Here is an 11,283-nt window from a genome sequence, read left to right as displayed (position 1 = left end):
AATCATTAAATTGGATTTTCAAAAGATTTATAACAGGATCAAGTGGAACTTTGTTGATATTATGCTAGAAAAGATGGGGTTCGGTACTAGATGGAGGGAATGGGTTGCAGAGTGTATTAGGTCGGCATCTATCTCCATAATGGTCAACGGGTCACCGTCAAAACCTTTCAAGATGGAAAGGAGGGTGCAACAAGGCGATCCCTTGTCACCCTTTCTTTTTGTCCTGGTTGTAGATGTCTTGAATAGGATGATTGGGAAGGCAGTAAGAAATAGGAGAATATCTCCTCTTCTAGTCGGAAAGGATAATATAGAGTTATCTCATCTGCTGTTTGCTGATGACACTATATTATTCTGTCCACCAGAAGAAGAAACAGTGAGAAATTACAAGAGATTCTTGAGGTGTTTTGAAGTAATGTCCGGACTGAGTATCAACTTTGAAAAGTCTAGCTTGATACCGGTAAATTGCAGTCAGGAGGGGGTGGATCGGATGTGCGAGTTATTAGGGTGCCAGGCGGCAACTCTTCCAATGAAGTATTTGAGTATTAATCTAAGGGCTAATCCACGACTGGTAAAAACATGGAAGCCGGTAATAGACAAGGTAGAGGAGAAACTTAGTTTGTGGAAAGCAAAGGTCCTCAGTAAAGTAGGGAAGTTGGTTCTCATTAAGTCGGTCATCAATAGTCTACCTGTTTACTATCTGAGTTTATATAAAATGCCAGTTGCGGTAGCGGAAAAATTAATTTCATTGCAACGGAAATTCTTTTAGGGGAAGGACGATGGAAGAGCTTTGTTGGCTCTTGTAAAGCGGGAGTTGATATAGGCACCGAAGAAACTAGGAAGGCTAGGGGTGGGAGATGCCATGGTTCGCAATACTGCCTTATTGTTCAAGTGATGATGGAGATTTTCTAAAGAAAAATGCCCATTATGAAAGAAGATTGTATGCTCGTGCAATAATCTGAATCCGAACCAGTTATTATCGACCCAAGCTTTACTATCAAAATGGGGCCCGTGAAAAGATATATGTAACCTGCAAATAAAAAAGCAAATCGTCTGTCCTTGCTATAGTAGTAGGAGATGATAGAACAACCAGATTTTAGGAAGATACATGGTTATAGTCAGGGAAGTTGAAAGATTCCTTTCCGAGACTTTTCTTGATTTCAAATAACAAAGGATCTGTAACTGAGGACTGTGGGTTTTGGGATGGGTTAAAGTGGGTGTAGCACTTCCGATGGAGGAGGGAACTCCGCCAATGGGAGATTGAAAGTTTGAATAAAATGCTAGATATCTTGCACACTGTGAGACTGATAGCAAGTGTACAAGATAGAGTGGTGTGAAAATTTGACAAGGAATGCATTTATACTGCTAACTCATTTGTGTAGGTCTTGCAGGAGCATACTTTAAAGGATGATATCCTTAAATACAAGTACACAAATGGAATCTGGAAAGGACTAGTATCCCCTGGAGTGGAGTTGTTCACTTGATTTGTGCTAGTAGGTCGAGTTAACACGAAGGATCGTTTGAGTAGATTTGGCATTATTGATCAGAATGACAATGTTTGTATGATGTGTAACAAGGACCTTGAATCAGTGCAACATTTGTTTGGTGCGCATGGATTACTCATGTGAGGCGGGCTTGGTTCATTCCAGGATCCATCTGAGAACTCTTTGAGAGTTGGAGGACGGTACCGTTGAAAAAAAAAAAGAGCACAAAACATGGTTAGTGAGATCTTTTTCCGTAATATGAAATATCTAGTTGTGTAGAAATAAACTTATTTTTTAGAATAAGACAATGATTATGGTGAAATGTATTGTAAAAACGATTTATAGCTCTAAAGAATGGTGTAAAATAAACTCATGTTATTAATAATTTTGACGGAGGTAACATAAAAGTTGCAATGTGGGTTTTTTTTTTTTGTAGCTCCATCTAATGTGTTAATGAGCTTATTTTGACTTTCAAAAAAAAAAAAACCACACAAGCAATATTCTTAGCCGGATCTTCTTTAGCTTGCGAAAATTATTTGTTTAGCTTTTCCTGTTTCATAAACTGCCATTCACACCAATTACAAATATAAATCAATTCTTAAGTTGATATAATTCATAAAAGAACAATGCTAAAAAGAAATTAATAAATATAAAGTAAGACAAATTTAACTGATTTGGATTGATTTTTATTGTTTTTCAAATATTTTCCTTCATGAAATTATTGATAATGGAAAAAAAATAAAGATTCACAAGCATCCATAAATCTTAAATAGATTTGCTATAGATAACTTAATCAGAGAATACACCAATGTAGTTCTGATCATATACATGATTAATGTTGTGTACCTTTTATTTGGAATTATGACTCAATGATTCCTCCTTCCATTTACAATCTCCAAATTAAAACAAAGCTAAAACTCTCTAAGCCTCTGTGCAAAAGTCGAATGCCTCAAACAAAGATAAAATTGGCGTGTGTATGGTACGTTCTAGATTTTTCAATCAATAATATGAGTAAATAGTAAAAATAATCCCTAAAAATTAAATACTTTAATTTAATTTTTGATAGATAAAAAATTGTTTTTTAAAAAATACATCTTTAAACTAGATTGATTTGTTTATCAGTTAAATAATAACACATGATATAATTATTTTGTGATGTATATATTATCATTTAGGGTAAAATATACTTTTTATTTTTAAAATTTATTAAAAATTTTAAAAATATTTTTAAATTTTATTTAGTTTCAATTTAATCTTAAAATATTTTTATTTATATCAAATTTATTCATAACGACTAATTTTTCAAAAAAATTATGACCAATTTAAAAATAACTTCACAAGAATAATTTTTTATCATGCATTATTGTTATATTAGTCCTAAATTTTTTAAAAATTTAGTTGTCAAGGATATATTTGATATAAATTGAAAACTTTTGGAACAATATTAAAACAAAATAAAACTTATGAGTATTTTTAAAACTTTAACAAATTTTAGAGACAAAAATATACTAGACTCTATTATTTAATTAACAGAAAAAATCAATTTGAGACTTTAATTTTAATTTTTAAAGTCCAAATTGACTACACATAATTTTTATTGGATTATTTTCACTATCAACTGTTAATAATACCTAATTGAAATATTCTAAAACTAAATTTATTGGATTTCACGTGAGAAAAAAATTGTGTAAGATTAATTAGGTGAAGAATTATAATTCCAAATTTAATCTATAGCTAAATAATTATATTTCTCAAAGCAAATTATGTATTAATAAGATAAAATTCAATTGGACAATATTATTTCTATTGTATTTAGAGTGTATTTTTACAATAATATCTGCAACTATCGCTTGTAAAAAAAACTTCAACTTCGTTAGTTAGTTTGATATTTCCTCAAAACCCAAACAAATTATCTTGTCAATGAAAGATGACACACTTCTTAGAGAGAGAGAGTATATGTTGATGAAAATTATTAATTTAAGAAGCGGTTCAAATAAATTAAAAGACGATCAAATTAAATGTTACACTTATACACATATATAGCTGCACATAGAAGAAGTACCATTTTAACTATAAATGTGAGGTGAAGTTATCTGTGATTGAAGGGGACAGTGTTGGTTGGAATTCATCTATGTAGTGGCATTAGTGGCACAATAATTGGTGAGAACCACATCAAATCATATCATATACCGTAAAATAATAATGGAGAGAGCAACATCATATCATACACGTAGATCACAATTATGCCATCGAGGAAAGAGGCCTATCCCTTGTACCCTCCATCAATTTTCTTCTCTTTCTTTTCTTTTTTTTTTCTTTTTTTTTTCCTTCCCCTTTCAGTTAGAAGTTAAAGATAAAATTAATAGCATGATCTAAAAGCGAAAAGATGTGATCATTATCGGATAATGTAGCTTTTCTTCGCCTCTAAATCTTTTGAAAAAAAGAAAAGCATGAGGTATTCAAGCTAAGACTTTTTATACATTCAAAATGTAATATATATATACACACAAAATAATTATTAAAATTATTTAAAATATTATATATTAAAAAAAAACATTTGATATTTATTCATAAGTTATTATTATGAATTCTAAGATAAGATTAATTAGAGTCACGGTATTTTCCTTAAATTTTTCTATTTTTACCTTAGGTATTTTGTTGAAAGCTAATTTGTTCTTAAACATATAATTTTATCTCTTGTTGTCGTTCCAATTTGATGATATTCTTTTGTTGTTCTGATGATCATTGCACCACCATCGTATTCTTCAGTCTCCCTCAAGCATGAAGCAACAAATGATGCTTTAATCTGATGTTGAGCGCACTATCAATATCCTTCAGAAGTTCAAAATGTATAATAATTTAAATAGGATAAAAATAATATATATAATATTTTTAATGTATTATATATAAATTAATTGGGTATTTTATCATCGGTTTCGATTTTACAACCATAAATTCGAATTTTACCGAATTAAATTTGAGTATCCGACGAATACTATAACCAATAGAAAAAATATAAACATGCAACGTTGTGATATATAAAATTCTTTGGATACGTTTCTTAATATTAAATACATTTATGTAGTCATCTAATTATTATTTATGTACAATAGTACAGTATATTTCGAAAAGAAAATTTCTGTGAACAGTATGAGATAATCGATGAACACAATAACATGATTTACATCTTTTATATATTAATTTTAACATCAATCCGTAGTTTTTTGTTTTCTTTTTACTTTTTTTTCTTAAATGTACTATGAGCATCATTGCATGACAATACAATAAGATGAGTTTGTCAAAACAACATACTATAATTGATAAGACTCGTTCTTATTTTTGACAAAAGAACAACACATATGTATATGAGCCTTGTTATGGCTGCAGAAACTTCAAGGCTTTCTTTGATTTGCCTTTCATGGCAGTGGCCTCATCATCTTCCTTTCACACTCACTTAACAAAATAAAGTGGTAGACAAGTGGTTGCAGCAGATCACCTAATTATATGGATAAAATAAAGCAATTTTGTTAATCATTAAAATGAATCTTTTCGCCACGCTATTAAACTTTGTACGGAATAAAATATTGGACAACAAAAAATAAGTATGACCATAAACTTAGTATGGTTATAATCAGGATGTTTAGATGAATAAATAATCATACCTATGTTGATAAAATAAGAAATGATTATAAGAGAGAGAGTTAGAACAACACATAATAAAAAAATGGTAGAAAATTTTATTTTAAGTGATTTGAATATGTGAGTGAAGAATAATAAAACATTTAATTAAGAGAATACATCACACAAAAAATAAACAAGTTACAAGAGATAAAAAAAAAACTTTAAAAGGCAATAAAATACTTATAAGTAGTCAATATAAATTTGTGTGTAAAAAATTTTAGTGTTATATACGCGTATTATTATATTCCATTATAAAATGATCATAGATGTGTTTTTATTAGAAGTAATTCTATCTAAAAATTAGCCTCATGTTATATATATGTCAAAAGAAGATTTAATTTATTAGCTTCTTCATATTTTTCCATCCACATATTAATATTGTTTAATCACAAATAAAAATACTTTAAGAGCCAAGATATTTCTTTCAAATTTGAAGTAACATAACCTATGTTGCTGAAATTTGAACCAAAATGGTTTGTAATGAAGTTAACATTATAAGGTGGTGCTAAAACTAAAAGGTGTGGAATTTTGTAAACTTTTTCGTGAAAAGTGAAAGGTGGCACCGCCGTTGGAAGATGAGATGTGAAGGGTAATAATAAGGGATGAGAGTGGCAGTAGATAATAGTACTTTAGGGTTGATGGGCAGCCGCACGTGTGTTTCCACGTGGGAAGTTAGGAGTGGATGGTACAGAAAAACAGGGAGAAGATGGGGTTAGACATAAGACATAGACATAGAAGTAGCATAGTTTTTCTCTTTCACTTTCATTATTGTGGGTTTTGAGGGTAACTGTCCCACGATTTCAACCATGTCAGGATTGCACGTGCGTCCCCCTAATCACATAGGTCCCCCTATTCATACTTGTCTACCTACCATCTCCCCATACACCTCAATTTTCTTCTCCATTATGTATCACATTTTTTGTGTAACCATATACTATTATTAATGCTTCCAACAAATACACATAAAAAATTATTATAAACATATTCTTCAAAAACTAATATTATAGATCTGTTACACACATTTACTTCTCTGTTAAGTGTTAACTATTGTTACTCACAAATTAAACCCTCCAATGTTATTTCAGAGGGAAGCTCATAGAGCTTTAATTAAATAACTGCTGAAGCCCTAGCTAAGAGAAAATGACGATGAAATTTTTTTTTTAGTAATTTTATTTTTGGGCATCTTTTATTTAGATTAAAATTAACTATTAAAATTAATTGTTATATATTTACATATAAATTATATATGTGTAGTTTAATTTATTTTTAATNTTAATGGTAATAAATAAGTAATGAATAATATTATTATAGAACTAATAATTTAAAATTATTTTTTTAACTTAATATTTATAATTTTATGTATATAATATTCATAATTATATGTTTATTATATTTAATATTATTTCAAATTTTAATGGTAATTGATAAATACAAACAAAAGCAAATAAAAAGATCAATTATGACTATTTTTAATTCTTAAATTTTAACTCCAAAACATTTTCATAACAAATATGAATATATAGATAAATTTGATTAAGTCTTTTAAATGTATCAGGTAAATTTAAATTTTTGAGAGACACTTCTGTCCTTTATTATGTATTATTTCTTATGTGTATTTTTACTTTTTTTTTTTAATATTGTCTCTGAAAATGTAAAGAATAGATATTATTATTACATATTTTTTTATTATATTTATTTTTATATAAAAGAAACAAAAATATGGCACTCCAATTTGGTTCTAGGTTTTAATGTTTTATAGTTTTATTTTGTTTAATTTTAATTTTTTTATGTCATTCTCTAATTCGATATAGGTCAAGGATTACAGTAACGTAGATCAGAACTTTATTTAAAAATTTATCGTTAGTTAATAGATTATTGTATGAAAAAGACGAAATTTGGATTTCTGACTATATCTAAACAGAAGTTATCAAATTTATGTTTCATAAAAAATTTTCAATCACAATAAATTTTTAGATAAAATTGAGCAATATTAGTTCATATTAATAAGGGTGGCAAAACGGGTCGAGCTCGCTGGGCGATCCGCTAAACCCGCTAAACAAGGCGGGAGTCGGGCTAGGATTTGGAACCCGCCAAATTGACGATTTTTGACAGGGTAGGGCGGGCCGGTCCGTCGGGTCGGATATTTTTATTTTTTATTTTTTTATTAAATAAAAGAGTGATTACTATTATAAAATTAATAATTATAGAATTTTTAAACACTTTTTTTTCATTTTTAGTTTTTATTCTTCTTTTAGTTATTAATTTTATTTATTTTATTTTAAAATTTCGTATATATGCTCAAATTATGTGAGTTATTTTTTAAAATAAAGATGATTCTATTGACAAATATTATTTTGAACAATTTTGTTGAAGTTAAAAATAAAAAATAGTAAAAAAATTATATTATAATTTGACTTTTTTTATTTGTATTTTATTTTTTAATTATTATTTTTTGGTTAATTTTAATGAATTTTATTTTTTTTAAAAAAAGAGTCAAACGGGCTAGCTCGCCAACCCGCCAATCCGCTATAAAGCGGGGCGGACTAGCATTTTAAACCCATTTTATTTGGAGGAGCGGGTCGGTTCGTCCGTTTATAAGGCGAGCCTAGGCGGGGCAGGGCGGGTTGGGATGGGCCGGCCCGCTTTGCCACCCCTACATATTAATAAAGAAATATAATTTAAAGAATAAAACATACCATTTTAATTAGAGTAGTGTTAGGGAGCCAATGACCTAAACGTACAATGTGTATAATGAGCTAAATCTTTGGTTTATGAATAAAATGAACATCACCTATACTATCCAGAATAACCATCCGAATACCAGGAATAATAAATATCTCATGTTATAAATGTAACCTGATAGAACAATGTAACACTAATAATCATATCTCTAATACTTTCTAAACTTTCATTGTACACATTGTACGCTTAGGTCATTGGCTCCCTATACTTTTTTTTTAATTAACATTAAATTACCTTAATCAATCTAAATTAACATTTACTTTTTTTATTAATTTATACATATTTTTCAGAAAATTCAAAATTACCATTTTACAATAGCAATAGCAATAGCAAGTACCCCTAAGGTCATCATAATTACAGATTATTCAAGTCATGTCTTCCAGTTGTTTTCTTTGACCACCCCCAGAGTTGCTGCTTCTCTCTTTATTACACTTCCACTTTTAATGAATGCTTCGACGGCATCAACTATGTTGCCTTTATATCATATATTTAATTATATATTGACTATTATTATTTATGAATTGAATCTTACTAGATAATTCGATTAAACATCCTTGTTAAATGTATAATTGAATATTTGTATGTACAAGTTAAATCCAATTCGTAAATAAAAAGTGATGTATGTGGAAGATATTTATAATTCTAACAAATTGTCCCAACAAAATTTTAACTATTAAATAAAAATTATTTATTCTTAATATATGAAATTATTTATTGTATTTATGATTTTTATTTCATCAGACAAGTTATTTACTTAATAAATTCTAATTATTTTTACTGACATAATACCATATGTTTTAATTTATTAGAATTAAAATATAATTATATTCTGAAAATTTTAGTATAAAATATTGAAAGAAATCCAATTTGGCATCCTATCGAGATAAAAAGTTTTATATAAGTATAATGTTTAATGTTAAAATAACATTTACATTCTTTTAGTTAATAATAATTGTTAAAGGCAAAAGTGTTTTTTCTGATTTGAGTTGGGATGGAAAATTAAAGGATTTTTTAACTAAATAAAACAAAAAATTAACAAATAAAACAATTTTTGATCTAATATTATTTACGTATATGTATGTTCTATTTTTATTCAGTGTAAAGTGTAGTATGTAGTAAAATATAACTATCTAACATTGTATCATTTTATTGTCTTTAAAGTCTTTTATTAAATCGCGTTGGGTTGTATATATTTCTAGTTAATTGATAATAAATCGCGGTGGATATTTTCTTACTATGTAAAACTGAAATTTGTTCACAAATCGCAGTAACTTGCTGGAATTTATGGTTTATTTATTAAAAACACAATACTAACTGTGATTTATGTTCAAACGATTAAAAAATATATATCAATTGCTATTTATATACGTGTATTATCATAAATGAAATTTGTAGTTCGACAACATATATATACAACCAAAGGGAAAAATAATAATGGTGGAACTCACATAGAGTTATCTTTATATGAAACTACTAATTAAATTATTCGATAATTTAATATATTTGATTAATTAATAATTTTTAACGTTTAACTTTATATATAAAGATATAACTATATTTGAGTGTTTACCAAAATTCATTGCTTTGTGTTCAAAGAAACATGGTTTGAACTTTGAATAAGGATCTAACAAGTGATTAATATAATTTAAGATTTAGGACGTACAGTTTTTATTACTTTCAGTTCATCATTCTTTTCCATTTAATTTATTCCTTTATTTGGTCAAAACCATTTTTCTACACAAATAAAATTCTATTTATTATTATACATTTTGACTTGATAATATACAAAATTTGGTTACTGGTTACTTTTACTAAGAAATCACCAAAATAATTTAGTAGTTTACAATTACCAGTAGTAGTTTTGTATCAAATAAAATCCAAAAAGAACGAAACTCTTCAATTTTTTATTGTAATCGTCTTTCTCTCCCTTCAATGTAGGGAAGATGCTGCCCGGTTCATAGGATTGTCACTTTCAGAGTATGTATAGTAAAGAAGATCATGGACAGTGGCGGAACCAGAAATTTCATAAGAGGGGGGCCAATTAAATATAAAATATAACAAAAAATTAACAAAATATGATTTGTAGCATATATATCAAAAAAGTAATTATATTATATTATATAAAAGTCAATGTTCAACTACATACTTTAAGATTTTGATATTTTTAAACTTGCTCGACGATGCTTCATGGAACTAAAATCATCAATTATCATCTCTGAAGTGAATTTTGAAGCAATTTCCTTTTCAATATATACAATCATACAATCTGCTAAAAATTCATCTTCCATCTTGTTTCGAAGCCTTGTTTTAATAATCTTCATAGCTGAAAAGGCCCGTTCAGTTGTTGCTGTTGTCACAGGAAGAGTCAAAACAAGACGAATTAATCTATCAATTAAAGGATATATATTTGATTTTCCTGTCTCTGTCAATTTTTGACACAATTCAGCAAGAGTAGACAAATTCTGAAAATCTGGAGCTTTAACCACATCAAGTTCATAATGTTGTAACTCATAATCCAATTGAATCTTTTCTTGCTCAGAAAAATCTAAAGAATAGAAATTCTTTACAAGATTGCATATGTTGCAAACACTGAATAACTTGAAAGCATCTTTAGGATCTAGAGATGTACTCAGTATGAGGAGCTCGGTTGCTTGCTCACTAAATCTACTATTTAGCTCTTTCAATTGAAAATCTATCACGCTAGTAAAAATGTCAACACGATAGTGGTGTTCAACAGTGACAACATCCTTTTTACGACGAGACCGAATTATGTCACTAAAAGAAGCACCCATATCAGGTATCTGAATAGCATGATCATTGCAGAAAGAACTAACTTTCTCCAAAAGTGCTCCCCAACTACTATCTCTTAACTGTTGAATCAATGACTTTGTACTAGAAACCAGATGCATAGCATTCAAAATGTCTTGAGATTTTTGTTGCAATGCTTGACAAAGTTTATCAGTGATTCCCATGATTTCTTTTTAGGTCCCCCCGTGGATCCGCCACTGATCATGGAGAAGGGAACAGTAGTTTACTTTCTTGAGCCATCTAATAAAATTATAAAAAAAATAAGATAAATTTTTTTTATTATATATTGTTATTGTTGTATATTATAAAAGAATAATGCTATTTATTTATATTGATTATTAAACTGATTTTGAATTTTAAAATAAGCTAAAACAATTAAAATCACTAGAGATGATTCTATTAGATTAAAAAAGAGTTTTGCTAGGTAGACAATGACTTTTGTGAACAATATGAATAATAGATTTTAGAATTGACCCAATAAAATAAAAAAATACTCCACTCCCAAATTACCTTTTAAACTCTAACATTAGGATAACCATTCACACATCTAGTGAATTGAATATCCGACATA

At 28.2% G+C, this 11,283-nt stretch overlaps 1 protein-coding gene across 1 annotated transcript; it reads right to left on the bottom strand.

The window, feature by feature from the left end:
• Nucleotides 1-7,754: 7,754 nt before the first annotated feature.
• On the bottom strand, nt 7,755-10,876 carry LOC127748453 (uncharacterized). Its single transcript, XM_052263003.1, has 2 exons — nt 10,344-10,876; nt 7,755-7,815 (listed from the first exon to the last, which is right to left on the bottom strand). The coding sequence occupies exons 1-2, from the start codon at nt 10,874-10,876 to the stop codon at nt 7,755-7,757; spliced, it is 594 nt and encodes a 197-aa protein (XP_052118963.1).
• Between the last annotated feature and the right edge of the window lie 407 nt (nt 10,877-11,283).

The sequence above is a fragment of the Arachis duranensis genome, chromosome 6 (genome assembly GCF_000817695.3).
Source record: "Arachis duranensis cultivar V14167 chromosome 6, aradu.V14167.gnm2.J7QH, whole genome shotgun sequence".
Taxonomy (NCBI): Eukaryota; Viridiplantae; Streptophyta; class Magnoliopsida; order Fabales; family Fabaceae; genus Arachis; species Arachis duranensis.
This window is presented reverse-complemented; position numbering and strand designations above follow the sequence as displayed.

What these genes read in the sequence shown, in the direction of transcription:
- LOC127748453 (XM_052263003.1), bottom strand. Translation starts at nt 10,876, where the DNA reads ATGGGAATCACTGATAAACTTTGTCAAGCATTGCAACAAAAATCTCAA. An exon ending in TTGTCTACTCTTGCTGAATT is followed by an intron (nt 7,816 to 10,343) that starts GTGTCAAAAATT and finishes ATTAATATGTAG; the next exon opens with GGGTGGCAAAGCGGGCCGGC.